Source organism: Eurosta solidaginis, chromosome 3, assembly GCF_040869045.1.
Source record: "Eurosta solidaginis isolate ZX-2024a chromosome 3, ASM4086904v1, whole genome shotgun sequence".
Lineage (NCBI taxonomy): Eukaryota > Metazoa > Arthropoda > Insecta > Diptera > Tephritidae > Eurosta > Eurosta solidaginis.
In genome coordinates this window covers 67368317-67389066 of record NC_090321.1, presented here as the reverse complement: position 1 = coordinate 67389066, position 20750 = coordinate 67368317, and the positions used below count along the sequence as shown (strand labels likewise).

Genomic DNA, 20750 nt, shown 5'->3' with positions numbered 1-20750 from the left:
AGTCTACCAAAATACAAGTTATAGGTCTTTTAAAATTCGTACTTTGTTAAACTTAAACTCTTTGGGTTACAAAGCTGCATATTCAAAAAAAAAAAAAACAATATTCAGAATTCTTTGTCGAATATTAGCATCTCTATGCTGTCAGTAAATAATCAAAACAACAAAAACAGCAAGCAGCCAAACTTATATACATGGAAATATTAAAGCAAGCAGCCACACTTATGTACAAGGCAACGAAGAATATTCCATACACAGAACCAGCAGCTTGAAGCAGAGCGATTATTCCACATGCATATATGTAGCCGGCAGATAAGAGTAGAAGTAGTTACTTACACATAACTAGCATATGGCTAGAAGAAAAAGATAAACTACAGATATACGTATATACATAGCCAAATAACCAAGCATGAGATACAACTGTTCTAGAAGGCTTGATCGTGAAACGTCTAGACCTTAGGAGAAATAGGCGAACGAGGTAGCCGAAAGTATAAAAGCAGCACAAGCTGAGGAATCAGTAATCAGTTTGATTTAAACACGCTATTAGTGAAGTATAATTGTGATTGTGAAGTACTATTCCCAAAGTAGGCTAATAGACACCATTTTGCAATACTGAATATTGGAGTTATTTATTAGACAAATCAGCGATACGAAGGTTAGCAGAAGGTGTATCTATAATTATCAGGAATTTCCCAGAATTCTTACAATACTTTAAAAAGTTCAAAGTTTTCGGAAAATTTTATCAAATTCTTAAATTCTCTCGAAAGTTATTTTGAGATTGATTCGCATAGTTTCAGGTAAAAAAAGTCTATGAATATAAATGACGAAATTCGACAAAAAACGCCTTTATTGTTATTTTCGCGTTAGCCGCTGACCGTTTTCAAACTGTAGGCGACATAGGATGGTCGGATTGAAATTCGAATACATCCGACAAAGGGCGAATGCGATTAGAAAATAAATTAGTTGGGTATATATACGTATTATATGTATAAATATTATTTATTAAGTTTGACTTGAAAACACAAGAAGAAAGTAACAAAATTTTTTTGAAACAATAACTTTAATTTCCAAGTTCCTTGCTTGTTTTGTGTTTTAATTTTGCATTTTTAAGGTATCATTGACAATAACACAGGCCGACAGCATCTCAGACCCAGAAACCAGACTATATATTTCCGAAGGTTTATGATGTGCTGTATCCAAATCTGGTATCAAAATTGCTCTATCAGCTCTGGTTTTCGAGATATCCTAACCTAAAGGTGCAAAAAACATCGTTTTTGCCCATATTTGAGGTTATTTAACCTTGCAGATGTTTTTTTTTCGCCAAAATTAAAGGATGGCATCTTTAAATACAAGTCTTCTTCTTTCAAATGGCGTTGAGTTTGCTCAAATATCATTTTTTTTCGCTGAGATATCGCATTTTGAAATTTTCAGCATATCATAAACCTTCGGAATTATATAGTCTGGTTTCTGGGTCTGAATGTTGGTTAAATTTTGTTGGCCTGTGTAATTTAGGAACACTTAACACTTTTCATATCGAACGCAATTTTCGCTGTTCGTACAATATTAAAAAAAAGGGGATTCACAAAATGTCACAACATGTCATATTATTATAATGTCATAAATTTATGGCAGCGTCACAATGAACTTTTTCATATATGTAGACGCGTTCGACGCAATCTTATGCATGATAAGTAGATTGCACGTACTTTTATGGTGATCGGCAGATCGGGCGAAACTAGCACCACCTGACACACAAAAGTTGGCAATCTTCAACTTTTGCCACATGCAAAGCATAAGCAGAAGAATGAGACATTTGTTTGGCCATGAGTGCTTCCACACTTTGCAGGAGAAATTCTTTTTCCCAGTCCTTGGTACTTTTCCAAAGTTTTTCACAAATAAAAACTGCATTTTAACAAAAGAATAGAAGACGAAATATGTTAACTGTAGGGTTATCTACTTGTAATAAATATACTTTGTTATATTTAAAAATTTTCTTGAACACAAGTTTATACGATAAAACAAAAAAATATGCAATTAAATAAAGTACAAAATTAAAAAGTGATATTTAAGAATAATATAAACCTTATATATACTTTTTACTTTATTAATTTGAATATTTTTTTGTTTCATTGTATAAACTTTTGGTCGAGAAAATTTTTAAATACTTCAAAAAATTAAAATTATTATTATTCGAATTTTACAATAAATGGGAATAATAAATATACTTTGTTATATTTAAAAATTTATTATTTTTAGATTGTTTATGGCTAATTATCAAAAAATTGAAAATATTTTCAGTCATCAAAAATATATTTTAAAAAAAGAAAGTTTAAATATATTATTCAAAATTAAATAGAAAATTATTATTTTCTATATTAACATGTATTTTTCTCGTATAGTGAGACTGTTTATAAAAGTTCTTCACAAAATTTTGTATGTGAATGAACAAGTCGATATAAGTTTCATCTGATAAGTCTGAAGTGCTGTTTATATTAAGAAACGCAACATCATTGTGGATAAAACAAGTGTGATAACTTCTGCATAGACGTCAAAATTACAAATAGAATGGATCACCTGATTTTTATTTGACTATCGCTTTCTAATTCTGTATCTCCTTCTATCAACCGCTGAAGATAGCTGGCCCTATGCGCCGCCATATTGAACATTCTGTCAGGCAGTTGACGGATAAGATATCACACTTGTTTTATCCACAATGCGCAACATCTTGCGTTATTGTCGCGATGCATGACAGTAACAGGCCAACCTAATATAAACGCACGCAAGTCATTTTTTGTCAAAAATGTCTCATGCATATATAAATTGTATGCGAGCAACCGAAAATGAAATTACTGCGTAAAAAGCTAACTCGATTTCCAATTTTTGTTCTGCGTGACATTTTGGTTTGACGTTTGCATACATGTTTTACATTGTCGCAACGCATGCTTATTTCGGTTAGGGCAAAAAAAGTCGTTTAATTGCGTGCGTTGAAAAATCGCAGTGCGTTTTTATTAAGTTGGCATGTAATGATATGTCTACACGGTACAAGATTTCGGTAGTATGATTTCGTAAATAACATTCCTGTCTACACGATTATGCTTCTTTTTTGCATAATTTCAAAACACATTTGTTTTCGTTTTTTTCCCCACAGCTGAATTAAATCGTTCAAGATAAACATATGTTTTTGAAATTTGACAGCTAGTGCGGGCAGACCATCGATTATTTTGTGTAAATTGTAAGCGACAACAGAGTCGCTCAGTAAATTGCACATAATTTGGGTCCAATTTCGATGAAACTAAGAAGAATATCTAATTTCGTTTGACAGTTTTCGCATAACGAAATTAACTAATTTCGAGCTAATTTCGGCGGAAATTAAGAATCTTCCGAAATCAACTTGATTTTGGGGCCTTGGAGACATAGTATAAGATTGCGTTGAACGCACCTATATGAAAAAGTTCATTGTGACGCGGCCATTATGACCCCGACAAAATTTATGATATTATATTTTACCATATGACGTGGCCACTAACGGTATTGAGTGAATCCCCTAACTTAACTTTTTTAGCATAATGTATGAAATTTTAATTTAATTGTGTGTTTAATTGTAAAGTGGTAAATTATTTAGATGAAAAGAGAAAATAATTTTAGTGAGTTCATTTAAATGATGTTTTGCGGCCACCGCTCCATATTGAAGTAAAAAATTTTTTTAAACCTAATCACATAGCATGAAGTGATAATTCATATTTTAAAAATATTTTAGTATCTTTTCTGATTTTTTGTTTTAAATTTTCCAGTTAAAACTCAAAAAGTCCCAGTTCAGAATTTCCTTTTCGAACTCAGAAATTTGACAATTATAAGGGGATCCAAGAGGTGTAAAAAAAACTCATATATTCTTATCATACTTTGTGAATCCTCTATATATTTGGGATGGTAATCGTAGCGCAGAGTCTTATCGGCGGCGTCTGACCTCCATAAGTCGGATTCCTGGTGCAAACGTCTATCCGCTATTCATATTGAAGCGACATTTTTTTATATCATTCATCTGTGCCCACACACCGACGGAGCAAAAGTACGATAAGGTGAGATGCATTCTATGAATACTTAGAGCGCACATACGAACCCTGGCCCTGCCATGATATAAAAGTCGTGCTTGGCAACTTTAACGTTAGGGTGGGCAAAGAAGGTGTTTTGGACCCACAGCCAAAAAGTTCAGCATTCACAATGAAACCTCTTCTAATGATCTGACGCTGATCGATACCGCGGTTGTTCGAAACATGGACATATCTAGCACGAAGTACATGCATACAAATATTCATCAAACTACATGGCTGTCCCTCGATCAAAATACTCACTATCAGATCGTCCACGTTGTGATAGACAATATTTTAGATGTCCGCACAATCCGAGGACCTAAAATCGACTCGGATCACTATGTCGTCGGCAAATTATGAGGAAGTACGGTACCTGAGAACATAGCCGTATGAAGCAAAAAATCTGTTTGCTTCAATGATATCCAACAGACATCGGACCTCTATGCCGGGAATTTCCCGGAAAATCTAGTTCTTAAACCAAATAACCAAAACTCGAGGAAGAGGAACGCACTCTACGTAGAGGAACGCGCGTCAATCTAGCTCAACTTCGATCTGCGTACTGTAATGTCCTGCTTGCAATGTGTCCCCACATGACACCAACCATCTCTTCAATTGCAATGTGGAACCAACGCCTCAAACACCCCTCTCACTATGGTCCACCCCCGTTGAAAGTGCAAGTTTCCTTGGACTCCCGTTAGAGGATATTGATGACAATTTGTGATCGGTCGCGCCTATTGGATGGGCGAAGCATTGCCACAACAATAACAACAATAAAGCTGCCTAAGGGGCTACGTTAAAAGCGAACGCAACAAGAAGAATGTGTGACGGTATCGCGACTTGAAAAGGGAAGCCAGACGCCTTCACAGAAAGAAAACAGCAGTGGCAGAAAGGCGCGAAGCTAGGAACTGCTACCCACTAAGAATGACGCTCGCAAATTTTACCAAAAAATTCGGCGACAGTCAAAAGATTTTAAGTGCGGAACAAACTCCTGTAAGAATTAAAACGGTGACCTTGTAACCGATATGCAGAGAGTACTTATATTATGGAGGCAACACTTCCCTGTCCTCCTACAGCGATGTACCGCCCAGGGATGGTGAACCTGAGCCCGCAATTGATGATTATGGAATGATCATCCGCCCACCCGATTATGACGAAGTCAGAACAGCAATAATCAGATTAAAAAACAAGGCGGCGAGAGCTCATAGCTTAACTGTGGAGCTATTCAAACACGGCAGCGAGGAGTTGATAAGGCGCATGCATCAGCTGCTTAGCAAAATATGGGCACAGTCCACTAGTAGGGGTCCTGCTAACTGGGCCAACTATCGCGGAATCAGCCTTCTTAGTATCGCATATAAGGTCCTGTCGAGCGTATTGTGTGAAAGATTGAAGCCCGCGGTGAATCGGCTGATTCGACTTTCTCAGTGCGATTTTAAACCTGGTAAATCTACCATCGAGCAAATTTTCGCTATCCGCCAAATCTTGGAAAAACACCGAGAAAAAATTAGCACGACCTTCGTCGATTTTAAAGCCGACTTCGACATCAAAAAAAGAAGCTGCTATGTCTGCATTTGGTTTCCCTGCAAAAATTTTACGTCTGTGCAAAATGACGTTGAGCATACACCATCAGCTCAGCCAGAATTGGGAAGGACCTCTCCGAGCCGTTCGAAACTAACCAGGTTTCCGACAGGGTGGCCCTCTATCGTGAGATTTCTTTAATTTCGAAAAAGACTTCGTTTAATTGGGAGCCAGCATTAACAAAAACAACAACACGACCTTTGAAATCCACCGAAGAATCACTTTTGCCAACATGTGCTACTTTGGACTGGGTAGGCGATTGAAAAGTAAAGTTCTCGCTCGGCAAAATAAAATTATGCTCCAAAAGTTACCTATCTTGCCTGATATATGGTGCAGAAGCATGGAAAATGACAACATCTCATGGGGCGGATATACGAGTGTTCGAGAGAAAAGCACTTAGAAAGATTTACGGACCTCTACGCGTTGAGATTCAAGGGTTTGATAAGCGCAATACAAAACTTTATAACTTCAAAGCTTTCGCAATCCAATTGCCAACTTCACCTACACGAGGGGAATCCTGTTACAAATATGAGTGTATCATACGCATATTTAGCAGGCAGGGGGTGGGAAAGGCGGGATGGCCTAGAAGGATTAATGTGGTCATATTAATCGTTTCCGAGATGGTCGTGCTAGTAACTTAACGGTGCTTTGTTGCAGGAACGTACCGGATCTACATATATCCGGCAAAGGACCATCAATATCGATAACACTTCCCAAAGCCTTCGGGGAGTGTCTTTATCGTTAAGTGCCGAAGAAGATTTAATGATGAGCTGTACGAGCTTTACGCAGATATCAAAATAGTCTAGCGAATTAAAACACAGCGGCGGAGCTGGCTATGCCCTGTTAGTATTGGCGCGTGTTAGCAAAGCGAAAAAGAGGCTGGCACAACTTGTTGGGCGGCCATAACCGAACGGTTAAGCGCCATTGAAGTAAGTATATTGTTCTGATTTGGTTTATGTACACTTCTCAAGGTGAACTTAAAAAAAAAAAAACGAATTTGCACTGTAACGTTTCGAAAAGGATACAAAAAATTCTGAATATGTACTGCTACTTTAAGAGTCTTAACTGGAAAGGGTATACTTTTTCAGGACAAGCGTCAAGTCTATAATAAAAAACTATTCAATCTCTTCTTTTATTAGAAAAGTAGATGTCGCAGCCGTAACCTTCGTAGATTGTTGCTCTGATTTTCCATCCTTCATACGCATATCTTTGGCCTCCGTATTTTCTGTTCTAGCGTGCTTATCATTTGCTGGTTTTGATGTCGGAGCGACGGTACTCGTTGTTAACGGTATTGATATATATTGCTGCCCACTGCCATCTGCAAAGTAAACGAAAATGTTAATTTACAATGTATGTCTTCTTTTTCATATTATATAATGAAACAATTTCCAATTTTATTCTCACCTTCTTCTGTATGCAATTGCAAGTGACCAGATTGTATTAACTTCATTAGCATTTCTTGTGGCAGACTAGACAAAGATGAAGTCGTGTAAGTTAAACCTTCAGCCGTTGATGGCATTGCTGTTGTTGCTTCATTCTTTTCTTGTTGTACATTTGAATTTTGGCTTAGTTTCGTTTCTCCTGGTGAACTGGATGATGACAAATCTTCAGCGACGGCGAAGTTAATATTTTTCACAGCAGTCACAGCGGGGATGGAAGTACTCATTGATTGCGGTTGCTTAACACTTTCAAATGTGGTCGACACGGATAGATTACTATCTTTGACTGCTTGTAAGGCGGGTCCAGGTGATTCTGCATCAGATGAGTCGTCCGACTCATTGCAAGACGAAAGTGGTGATCGGCCTTCCTGAAAAGGAGAAAAAAAAGGAGCAGGAAAAAAGTAAATAAGAAAAACATAAGTATCTATTAAATAAGTTTGCAAACATTGCTTAACAAGTAGGTGTGTTGTTATTGTAGCGATAAGGACACTCCCCTAAGGCCTTGGGTGTTATCGATGTTGATGGTCCTTTGTCGGATGCAGATCCGATACGGTCCGGTAACAAGCACCATAAAAGGTACTAGCCAGACCATCTCGGGAACGATTTGGTATGACCTCCCACTCCCCTAGATCCATCAGGAGTTCGAGGTCGCCAGAGCCTCGGCTGTTAATTAAACAGGATTCGCCATGGGCAGGTGAGGTTGGCAATTGAGTTGGAGAAGCTATGTATTGCGCTGGCAACACCTCGAAAGGGTTGCGGTACACAACCTCTTGAATCAAGTTGGTATTTTATTCGCCTCTTACGACAGCATGAGCTTCAATTGTAAAGTTCATTTGATAAATTACTTTTCTACATAACACGTGGCATCGCCGATTAAAAAAAATGTCTCCCAATTTCCTTTTACAATAAAACTTAGTAAGTGAAATATCATTGATACAATAGATACTATTTTTCGTTAAGCTATAGCTTTTTATTCTAGTCTACGACCTTTTAAACTTCTTTTATATAAAAGTAGGCGTGGTCCTTAGCCGATCCCGTCTATTTTCACAAAAAAATATTTCCTGCTATAGGGAAAATCTGTGTACCCAATTTTATAACGATATGTTAATTTTTCTTCGAATCATGGCTCCCGAAACATAGACATGCTTAGTCATAAAAAGGGGCGGTGCCACGACCATTTTAAAAAATTTGAGGTTTTCCTATTTGTTGTTATAATTTCACTTGCGAAAAGATATAATTGATATAACGCTCTTTTTTGCAAAGATATAGCTTATTTTATTCGTCCACGACCCCTTTAAAAATCTTGTATATAAAAGTGGGCGTGGTCTTAAACCGATTTCGTTAATTTTTTTCAAAGCATTCCTTATAGTAAAGGCAAGCTCTCTGCTGAATTTTGTTATGATAGGTTTAACGGTTTTTGATTTATGATTAATAATATGTATTTGTAAAATTGTGCCACACCCATTTTCAAAAATGTTTTCAAATTTTTTTCAAGAGTCAATCAAATTTCAACATTCTATCTGTATTATTTACTAAATAATTAGGTTTTTTGTGTTTTCTAAAATCTTATTTATATAAAAAATTTCACTAATTTTCAATACCAATCTATTCTGGGTCCAGATAAGCTCGTGTACCGAATTTGGTGAAGACATCTCAATATTTCCTCAAGTTATCGTGTTAACGAACGAAGAGACGGACGGGCGGACGGACATGGCTTAATCAATTTTATTTTCGATACTTTTCCTTCCAACCAAATTACTTTTTATTGGTCCTCAACGAATCACTTGCTTTCTCTTTAGTAGGTGTGAAAGATCCACCTTCCCAACCTCTGCCAGACTGTCGAAAACCCTGCGCCCAGAAATATGGGTCGTCTTTTCTGCAATCCTGGACATCGGAAGAGAGAAAGGTCGTAAGTGGGAGAACTAAAAAGCATGGTGAAGGGAGACGGAGAGGAAAGTGACTATAATGCTAAAGTATACGAGAGCCAACGTTTTGGGCCAACAAAATCTGACGGAAATTCTTGTAAGTAATAAAGCTAGTATGTTTGAGATAATCAACAGCTCTCTGGCACCATTAAATGTCGATAGTTACATCGATCTAAATCGAAATTCCCGGACCCAAGCTGCCGCCTTACCAAGAGAACGTGAGCCTAGAGACACTCATATCAGGAATCTCAGCTTGGATGTTATGCGGCTGGTAAATGAACACAAACGTGCCAAAAAGTAAGAGCATCTTAAGAACTGTGACCTCTCTACGGGTGTCGGTAAATTGTGGTCAGCTGCCAAATCCTTGTCTAACCCGACAAAATACATTGCAAAAATATCCATTGCTTATGGCGATAAAACTCGTATAACAATCGAAGAAATGGGCGAGCGCTTTCTGCCGGCGATTTGTGACGCATTATTCAGTAGACAAGCCAAGACGTCGTGCCAACAGACGCGCACAGAAACGGAAGCACGACTTGCCGCCCATAACCGTCACCCCCAGAGGTTAATAAAGCCATTCTAAAGGCCATGTCCTCCAAGACAATAGGCCCATACGGTATAGCTATGTCAAAGCTTCATCACTTTTGCGATGAGGAAGTAAGCTACTTGACGCACGTTTTCAGCTCCTCGTTGAAGTTCTTTGTCATTCCGGAATAAAGGGGAATGGCAAGAATAGTCCCACTCGAAAAGCCTGCAAAGCTAGCTAACGAAAGCGAGTCATATCGATTGATATCACTTCTTAGCCATTAGCGAAGACGTTAGCAACCGTCCTGCTACCTCAATTCGCTTAGCCACCCATCAGCATAACTTCCGCAAAGTGCGCTAAACGCCATAAAAACCCAGATAAATTACGGACTGAACCAATTACGGACAGCCAACCACGACACACCGCTTCCTTCCAGTTTAGGAGTGAAACCCCAACACCCCAAGACAATTAAACAGGGCCGCCACAGAGTGGTGTCCTATTCCTACTTCTGTTTAATTTCTACTTCTCAAAGCTGCCTTACACACCATCAGCTGCTATTATCTTTTTCTATGTCGAGGACTGCAGGAATATGGCAGCAGGACCTGGTCCTTCAATAGACGATTTAGTTTCCAAAATAAATAACTATATCCCCAGTATCACCGACCAAGTCCATGGCCATTTTTTACGACATGGAAGAACAGATGACGGAAATATTGGACCTTCACATCGATGGCCTTATACTACCGACTTTCAGTACCGACTAAAGTACAAATCCGCAATAAAATCCTTAAGTCGCCTGCCGCCAGCACTTGGGGAAAGGAAAAAGAAACGCTGCTAGCAACTTACAAAGCAATTGGTCGGCCGCTCATGTGCTACGCGTCACCAGTCTGATCGACTGATCTAACAAACACACACTGCCTCGGGATGTCTTCTTATGACCCCTGACCATCATCTACATAGTGAGGAAAAAGAGCTCAACATAAAAGGGCATCATGAAATGCTGAAAAGATAGGTTTTGATGAATTGCCACAAAGTTAGACATCCCAGCAAGCAACTGCTTGATCTAGACCCGCCTCCAAGAGGGATAAGGAAACATTTGCGGAAGCACTATGATGACAATGGTCCAACCATGTAGAAACTGCTAGTTGCCTTGAACTCCCGTTAAAGATCTTAGATGAAAAGTGTTCGCACCTATTGAATGGGAGGAAGTACTGTTAACACAACAACAACATTTAAATTCACAAACCAAGCCCAAATTTCCCTTAAGACTTACATACACCACTTTAAAGCCCAACCGTACAAATGTCAACTGTTGCCGCCGCCGGCCATGTCAAAATAGCAAATATTCAAAAGCTTGCTCGTATGTATGGGATATGTAAATAGCTTTTGTTGAATCGTGTCACCACCCGCCCAAATGACAACAGTAACAAAAAATCGCTAACAAAGAAGAAGAAAAACGCAGTGAAAAAGTCATCACCCAAAGACAATACGCAAAACCATACAACACAAATATCGTACTCTGGGGTACAGTAGAGTTTGGCAGGCGAACAATTGTGCGTTAGATTTAAAAGATCGCAAACGCGTAATACAATTTGCATATTTGTACGAATCCAAAGTAATAGTATGAATGTATGTATATATGTATGTGTGAGTGTATTCATTGAAGCGCAACCAGGCGTAATGCAAAAGCGCCATGATCAATGAAAACTGATCCCTTTCGAGCTTTGTTACTAAAGCTGCTGCTAGTGCTGTTGCTGTGAGCGCTGCTTCTGTTGCTGCTTCTTATTCGTTGGTCATTTTGGCAGCGCATTTGGTTTGTCATCAGTTTTGTTTGCTGGCTGGTTGGTTGTGGGTTGGTCGGTTTGGTTGGTAACCTATGACTATTTGCTTTGGTTGATATCAACGGCGGCAGATGTAGAAGTTTCTATACCTAATGCTGTTGTTTACAAGGTTGGTTGGTTTCCTAAACTTGCTATGCATACGTCCGTCCGAATGTTCGTTTCAATTTCAATTTCTGTCGCATTTGCCGCAATATTCGTGAAATCGAGAAGGTGCATGCAACATGCACCTATTACAATTTACAATACGTTTATGCATACACTTAATACGACTATTGTTTTACGGTTTCTAGTATACTCATAGTTTTTTATGTTTGCGTATACGGATATACCCAATTTGCTTTAGAACTAGGACGTGTATAAATCTGAGTTGTCTCGACGTCGTTATGGTGGAGTCGCTTGGGCGAACTTGAAACGAAGGCCTTTTTCCACACACCATGAATTCATCTGAATGCCTCTTCTCAGCGCGGCAGAATCGACTTATGAACGAACCTCAGCAGATTATGTGGCTTGCTATATTCCCGCGGTAGGCAAGCCTGAGGCAAGAGGCGACTAAAATCCACAGACCCGAAAGTTTTATTGGTCAAAAAAATCGTTCCCGAGCCAGTGAATCAAGTACCAGAAGAGGGTAGTACAGGCGAGTACTGGATTTTTAATCGGCAAAGGACTGCCCATATCCGCAACACTCCCCCAAACTTCGAGGAGTGTTATTGCGTCTACAGCTACAGCAACAGAACGTAAGCAACTGTGTTAGTAAAACCGGAGATATATACCCCCGAATCAGGGACCTCAATGGGACAATCAGGGAAATGGTGGTCCAGCACGGACAAAAGAATCACCTAAGGCCTAACGACAAGGTTTCTAATACCATCTTCGGACGAAAATATATGTGGCTCCCTACGGCGAATAAAGCCAAACACCGAGCAGACAGGCAGCTGCGTGTACGGAGAAATTAACATCAAAGCAGTTACGGAAGCAATCAACAGAGCAAAAGCGTCACATTCAAAGGTTTAAACAGTATGGATATGTTCGTGATAAAACACCGTGGACTCGGGGAAGCAAACTATCTATGAGAAATCCTTAGCCTATCATTCCAGAGCCACATCTCTCTTTTTACGCATTCGTGATAAACACCGTGGTGCGGAGTATTACGCATATGGGCACTGCTTTGACAAGCATGCCTACCTCGAGGGTGTTAAACGCCCCCAAACCAGAGGGATGTGATTCTTTGAGGTAATTGGAAGAAACATGCGAAACACTGGTTCAGAAATCGTTTTATTTTAATGTACGGTAGGTATATCCTACTCACGTCAAGTTGGTATGATGGCCAGGACAGGAAGAAAGCCAGAAAGTCTTAAGGGTGTTTGCAAAGCTTATTACAGAGTAACCTTCTTCTCCTTCAAAAACAGCTTTGATATTTATGTCAACCTGTTTCCATTCCAGGTATGTTGTAAAGGGGTTAGACTGAATGTAGTCTAACACCAGATTGGCGTGTTGATAAAGTCACTGTTTAAAGAGAGTGGTTGGCGAACGATGAGGAGGAGTTAAAAGCAGTTGAACAGTTTGAACAGATACATATGGAATGTTTGAAGCCATTGTTTTTGTAATGACAGTTGTGACTGAATATGTGATTGGCAGTATCAGTAAGTCCAGTCGCGGTGATGTCTTCAAAGCCGTCGTAGCTGTGACCTTACTGTCGTTGTGACAAAATTACAGGTACATGAATATTAGGCAAAAAAAAAAAGCTCATCGTGACACAAAAATCAAGGTATTTTAAGGCGATCTCGTCATGCGAAGTAAGAGCCAATTCTGGAGAGTTTGCAAAGGCTTAACCCTCATGTGAGCAGAGATAAAAGAAGACCAGTGGAACAATAAGCTACATATATGATAATTTGAGCTGTTGTTGAAGGGTTATACCATACATCAAAGACCCCTCAAAGGGAGGCGGAGACTACCGAACATATCCCCTTGGAACATGATCGCATTTCCAGTCCAAGAACAAAATTCTTCAGCTCACCATGGTCAGAGCGTACATACATACAAACCCTACCGCCGAAGGAAATATGTACTAAACAGCTTGCGGAAAGTCGGCTTGGTCGAGGTGATGTGAACGAGATATATCTATGGTCGCTTCCTCAACTTAAATATCTAATATGGGTAGGAAATTATTAGTGAGAGGTGAAGGACATATTATCCTTTAAACAGCCATCCTACACTGTACAAGATTCTTTCGTTGTTCATCAACGAGTCGTTTCTGCCGGTCCACCGGTGAAAAAAATTATATCCAAATCGAGTCGATATCGACTTTAATTCGAAGTCGTTTAGCTTATTGGGCATTTTGCTCTTCATGCATTGTGTTGTTGTTTTGTTGTCGTTGGTGGTGGCGGCGGCACGCTTTGCTTTTCAAATGTGCAAAGATCTATGAACATGTGTATATACAATTCAAATGTCCAGTATTCAGCTTCTGGCCGACAATGCCGTGTAAACTGTCTTAGAATTATCTAAGCTTTATGAGCTCAATTACTGTCAGCCCATTCACGAAATCCAATAAGCTACCCAAAACCATTGCATTCGTAGCGAAATTCATTGGTTGTTTGTTGTTTTATTTGCTGTTGTTGTTGTTGTTATGTAGTTCGCGTTTGCGTGCGTGTAATTAATAGATAAAAGTTTGTTGCGGGATTTAGTTTTCTCAAACTGTATTAATTAATTTTGTATTGCGGCAAATTGATTAAGAAATATGTAAAAATAAAATAAAATTTTAAGCGCTGCCTTTATATAAATGGACAAATATCAGCGAAAACTGTCTCCTTATATAAAGACATATTCTTGCTAAACTTTGATTTTTAAACGGTTTTATTTAGCTTGACTTGACAGGCAGGCCGCACGGCCGCATGGCCGCATACACGGCCGCATGCGCGGCCGTTGTGAACGAATGTTGTAATTGAAATTTAAGTAACTTCCCGATAAGCTACAAGCTTGAAACTTGGAATATAGTTCAGAACCCGATGACAATGCAATAATAAGAAAAAAATCGCCGCTAGGTGGCGCAAGGATCGATATATTCGAAAAAATCGTATTTGTGGTCCGATTTGGCTCATATTTGGAACACATAATACATACAAGAATAGAAATCGACCTATAAAAAAATCGCCGCTAGGTGGCGCATGGATTGATATATTCACAAAAATCGTATTTGTGGCCCGATTTGGCTCATATTTAGGACACATAATACATACAAGAATAGAAAGCAACCTATGAAAAAATCGCCGGTAGGTGGCGCAAGGATCGATATATTCACAAAAATCGTATTTGTGGTCCGATTTGGCTCATATTTGGAATACATAATACATGCAAGAATAAAAAGCGACGTATGAAAAAAAATCGCCGCTAGGTGGCGCAATGATCGAGATATTCACAAAAATTGTATTTGTGGTCCGATTTGGCTCATATTTGGAACAAATATTGCATACAGTCAGGTAGAAGTGACATCAAAATATTTTGGAGTTGAAGGAGGGACAAGCATACGTGGCGCAGAGTCAAGTAAAGTCTTTGGAAGGATTATGTATAGAGGACTAAGGTTGTAACAAATCGTCAGGAAAGAGTCCTTGTAATAATTAGTCACTAAATGAACTAAATAGAATGAGAAATAATAGGCAATTAAATAAAGACTAAAAACTTGAAAATAAAATAATTAAAAAAATTTGTTAAGTTAAACGGTTTTATTGAAAAGAATACTTAATAATGAAGTATTAATAATACGAAAAGCTAGAAAATAATTAGGTGGGTCCTAAGTACTAGTCATCACACTCCTTATCAATCTAGGGCGTTGATCAGACAATTAAATAATAGCGTTGGACGCGTCAAATTTCTATTGAAAGTCCTAAGTAAGACCAACTGAACCTTAATCAGGTTATGCTACGCCTCACATTTTTAGAAATTTCACGCGCCCAACGCTTTTATTTAATTGTCTGATCAACGCCCTAGATTGATAAGGAGTGTGATGACTAGTACTTATGACCTACCTAATTATTTTCTAGCTTTTCGTATTATTATTACTTCATGTAAGTATTGTTTTCAATAAAACCATTTAACTTAAAAATTGTTTTTAAATTATTTTATTAAATTTTGACATAGAAATTGCAAAAATGTATTTATGAGAAGTAAAAATATAATAGTGGAGCGCACATTACTTGGATTGGAAAGTTTGTAGGAAAGGCGATATTATTAGTCAATCAATTGCGTTCCAGTTTTATATTTTTACTTCTCATAAATATTTTTGCAATTTCTATGTCAAAATTTAAAAATCAAAGTTTAGCAAGAATGTCTTTGTATAAGGAGACATTTTTCGCTGATTTTTGTCCATTTATATAAAGGAAGTGCTTCAAATTTTTTTATTTTATTTATATTTTCTCCTTTTGTCCCTTTGTCACGGCGTCTTAATATATCTGTGAAGTTTCATGTTTGTAGCTCAATGAGAGTTACTTAAAAATCGATCTCAAAACTCCAAACTTCCAAATACTTATTTAAATATTTCGATCCGTGCGCCATCTAACGGAATTTTTTTTCTCCTTTTTACATTTTCTCGGTTTCTTAACATATCTGTTAAGTTTTACGCTTGTAGCTCAATGAGAACTTACATAAAAATCAATCCCAAAATTCCCTTCTTACCGTTTGATTTTTCTAAATATCTCAGTCCGTGCGCCCCCTAGCGAAACTTTTTGTATTGTGTCATCGGCTGTCATCGACCTCTGAATTAAGCTCTAAATTTTTAGCCTCTAGCTCATTGAGAAGTTACTTAAAACCTGGTTTCAAATTTCCAAATTATCTAATTTTTTCGATCCGTGCGCAGCCTAACGGAATTTTTTTCTCCTTTTGTTCCTTTGTTACGGTGTCTTAACCTGTGTCTGAGGTTTCATGTTTGTAGCTCAATGAGAAGTTACTTTAAAATCGATTTCAAAACGCCAAGCTTACATAAAAATCAATCCCAAAATTCCCTCCGTTACGTACGATTTTTCTAAATATCTCATCCCGTGCGCCCCTTAGCGAATCTTTTTGTATCGTGTCATCGCTGTCATCGACCTCTAAATGAAGTTTGAAATTTCAAGTCTCTAGCTCAACGAGAAGTTACTTAAAAGCTGGTTTGAAAATTTTCAAATTCTTATCTAATTCTTATCTTATTACTACATGATTCCCTACCTGCTTTTTGAGGGAGATCTTAAGGCCACAATAGAGGTGGACGGTTGGCGCAAGGGTGCGCAAATGGCGGACGAGGCGATACATGTGTACACCGATGGTTCCAAAATAGTGGAAGGAGTAGGGTCTGCGGTATACTGCGCTGATCCGGAATTAAGCAGATCCTACAGGCTGCCGGATTACTGTAGCGTTTTCCAAGCGGAAATATTAGCCGTAACCAAAGCAGTAGAAACCCTGGAAGAGAATAGCTTAAGCTGCAACCGTGTTAACTTTTATATTGACAGTCAAGCAGCAATTAAGGCAATAATCTCGCATAGCACAGCATCTAAATGCGTGTTAGAGTGTAAGCAGTCTCTGGAGAGAATCGGGACAGGGAGAAGCATACATCTATATTGGGTCCCAGGGCATATGGGAATAGATGGGAATGAAAAAGCGGACGAATTAGCTAAAAAGGGCGCATCCCTTGAAGCTTGCTCCGTAGACGTCCCAATTAGATTGGGCGAGATTAAGCGAAGGCGAGAGGTGCACATGATCGACCAAGCAGAAAAGGCGTGGGTTCAAGCGCGGGGCTGTAAAGTGTCGAAGATTATGTGTAGGTCTTACAACCTTAGACTAACACAGTTGCTTCTATCATTAAAAAGAGAGGACTGTAGACTCATGACGGGTATTCTGACTGGACACTGCCTTCTGGCGTCACATGCCTTTAAATTAGGCTTGGTCAGTGATAGCAGGTGTAGGAAGTGCGGGTTGGAGGAGGAAACGATCGAGCACGTTCTGTGCTCGTGCCCTGCACTTGCCAGGCTAAGACTCCAGCTATTAGGAGTGATACAGCTGTCAGATCTAAAAGCAGCAAGTGGCTTAAGTCCTAGGAAGATTCTAGTATTTGCCAAGAGGACGGAGTTATTTTATAACATAGGTCCTGCTTTTTGATAGGGTTTTTCAGTTTGGTCGTTAAAACAAACTTCTGGTAACACTACGGACTCAATCAGTCTATGTGAGGTCCTCATGGACCGGCCAGTTCAACCTACCTATCTAATTATTTCGATCCGTGCGCCACCTAACGGATTTTTTCCTTTTGTTGCATTGTCACGGTGCTCTAACCTATGTGTAAAGTTTTACGTTTGTAGCTCAATGAGAAGTAACTTAAAAATCGATTGTGAGATTTGTGTGAAAAGCGGACAAACATTCAACCGACCTAATATAAAGGAAGTAATAAAAATAAATGCGAAATTAAGAACTGTCATACCAAAGCAAAAATGGACGGTCTCAAGCTCAGTCAGAACTGTTATTCTTTAAATTGCTCAACTTATAAGCTAACTTTAGTTATCGCATAAAAATAAGCCTCTCGGGTGTGCAACTTACATAGGCCTCCCAAACAAAGAGGTATCGAGTGAATAAATCCAAAAACTCTGAAATATCTGCTGATAATTATAATTGTTAAAGATTGCGTACTCGCAGTAGGATCAGACAGAAAGCACCCGAAACCCAAATAAGTGTAGAGTTATTCGCAAAAGTTCTTTAGTTGGCGGAGCGGTAGCGGCCGGGTGATTTTTTATACTTAGCTGAAACTGTTACAGATAACGGCGAACGTTTTAGGAATTATGATTTGAAGACATGTGGTTTGAATACCTGGACCCTTCCAAAGAGGTCAGTATCTCTCGGCTTGTTGATATCCTCCTGAAAGCAAAGGCTGACATCGCCGATGTACAGCTGTCGGAATGGATGTCTATCATAGTGGGAAAGAGATCTCACCGCTAAGCGCTAACATTCACAGCTGTCAACAAGCGTTGCATAGCTATCCGCATCAAAGCAAGATTTTTATTTATAACATTTATCCGAACCTACGAATCAGCAGGTGAAGCGTCTCACGTGGATAATAAATCTTTCTATTTTTACAAAGAAATCTTTCATGACATTAAATCAAGTATGCCGAATTTTACGCGAGGAAGTGGTCTTTGGTCCTAATGGCGGAAAACTTAGCGCCCACTATGCAGCATCTGAGGTTGATTGACTTCGTCTTCTCTAATTTTGTTCCTTATGATCGGCGAACACGAAACCAAATTGATCCCGATGTGTTCGACGGCAGGCATATCGCTAGTATCTTGGATTCTACTAGGTCAGAATAAAGCTGATGATTACTCCACTTGACTCTTAAACCTGTTTACTAGGACAATTTAACAAAGAAATGCGGCTGCATATTTCATAGGCTTCCGAGATGGTCGGATTTGTACCTTAATGGTGCCCGGGACGTATCGGATTTAAGTCCGGCAAAGGACCATCAACATCGATAACACTCCCCAAAACCTTCGGGGAGTTTCCTTATCGCTACAACGACAACAACAATGTCAGTTTGATAATCAAACGGAAAATAGCTCCTTCCAACAAGTTCTGATTTGAACTGAGCAGCCAATAGTCTTCCGTCGGCGAACAAGTTACGCTCTACAAGCCACTCATCTTACTTGTGCGGATGTCTGGCTCGGAATTATGAACTGTGTCGACAAAAGATGAGAAGAGAAAGATTTATGGGCCTGCCAGTGATGCCGAATGCGAGTTTGGAAGGAGGTATAATATTGAACTGTATGAGGTTTGGCGGCCACCTTGGTGTGATGGTAGCGTGCTCCGCCTACCACACCGTATGCCCTGGGTTCACACCCCGGGCAAAGCAACATCAAAATTTTAGAAATAAGGTTTTTCAATTAGAAGAAAATTTTTCTAAGCGGGGTCGCCCCTCGGCAGTGTTTGGCAAGCGCTACGTGTGTATTTCTGCCATGAAAAGCTCTCAGTGAAAACTCATCTGCCCTGCAGATGCCGTTCGGAGCCGGCATAAAACATATAGGTCCCGTCCGGCCAATTTGTAGAGAAAATCAAGAGGAGCACGACGCCCCCCAGCGGGTTAGGGGATCAGAATATACCCGCGGTAGGTATGCCTGTCGTAAGAGGCGACTAAAGTACCATATTCAAGGGGCTCTGTAGCGCAACCCTTCAGGTTGCCAGCGCATTATATATGTCAACCTCACCTATCCGCGGCGAATCCTGTTTCACTAACAGACGAGGCACTGGCGACCCCAAGCTCCTCATGGAATTTGGGGGTAGGGAGGGAGGGAATGGCATGAAGGTTTAATGTGGCCACATAAATCGTTCCCGAGATGGTCGGGATAGCACCTTAATGGTGCCATGGTACCGTAGCGTACCGGATTTGTATCCGGCAAAGGACCATCACACCGATGACACTCCCCAAAGCCTTCGGGGAGCAACCTTATCGCTACAACAACAACAACAACAACAGGAGCACGACGCAAATTGGAAAAGAAGCTCGGCCTTAGATCTCTTCGGAGGTTATCGCGCCTTACATTTATTTATTTTTATGAGGTTTAAGCAGATATGAAGATATGTGTAACGAATAAAACAAAAAAAACAAAAAAACACTACGGTTGCGAAAGTATTCCGTATTTGGAGGTAGAGGTAACTTATCTCTGGAAGTACTTATCCTAAAGCACTGAAAATTGGTAAAAAAAAGGATGTGGTTAATGTTCAACGCCTCCAAAGAAATGTGAGGTAATGTAGGAGGGAGTGTGGCACTACTCATACAAATCCGATGTTTATACTGTATATCTCTGAGAAGAAATAGAGGGTGAGAATGAGGCATTGCGAGTAGAAGTGAGAGTGGGAATGGCGGTGGGAGTGACACTGGCAGTAGAAATGAAATGGGAAGGCGGAGGAAGACAAAGTGGAAACGAAAGAAAAGGAAGGAAGGAGAAGGAGAGGGTGGTGTGTGACAGTGAATGAATATGAGAGGGATAGGGAGAGGGGTATGCAATAAATTTTGTAAATACACTAGGCTCAAAATTCGGACAGAAAAAACATCTGCCAGATCCGCTATATATTTTATATAAAAATTTCATGCCTCGGCTGGGACTTATTATAAAATGACTTCCGATTAAAAAATTAGCGAGCCTGAAGCCGCTCACAAACTAAATGAAAATAACAGGGTTTTTTCACCTATATTTTCGTGCAGAAAATAGCAGTTGTTTTCCGAGCTTTTCACTTCGCTAGGAAAATAACGTTTATTTTTTGGGGCTTATTTCAGGTCGCTCGGAAATAACAGTTAACTACTTTCCGAATTTTTATTTCATTCAGGAAATAACAGTAACTTTTCGAGTTCTTTATTT

At 39.3% G+C, this 20750-nt stretch overlaps 1 protein-coding gene across 2 annotated transcripts in view; it reads right to left on the bottom strand.

Annotated features, from left to right (window-relative positions):
- Window positions 1-971: 971 nt before the first annotated feature.
- The window catches only part of bs (blistered), a 126316-nt gene continuing 106537 nt past the window's right edge, over window positions 972-20750 (bottom strand). Inside the window, exons 3-5 of one of the 2 annotated variants that reach the window (XR_010950663.1) lie at window positions 7065-7467; window positions 1748-6978; window positions 972-1641 (exon numbers count right to left, since the gene is read on the bottom strand). Coding sequence is in view for 1 of the 2 variants with exons in the window: in XM_067772134.1 (XP_067628235.1) it covers window positions 6776-6978; window positions 7065-7467 (606 nt within the window). In the remaining variant the exon portion in view is untranslated. Of the gene's footprint in view, window positions 6979-7064; window positions 7468-20750 lie in introns of both variants that reach the window. The other variant, XM_067772134.1, reaches the window with a different exon arrangement.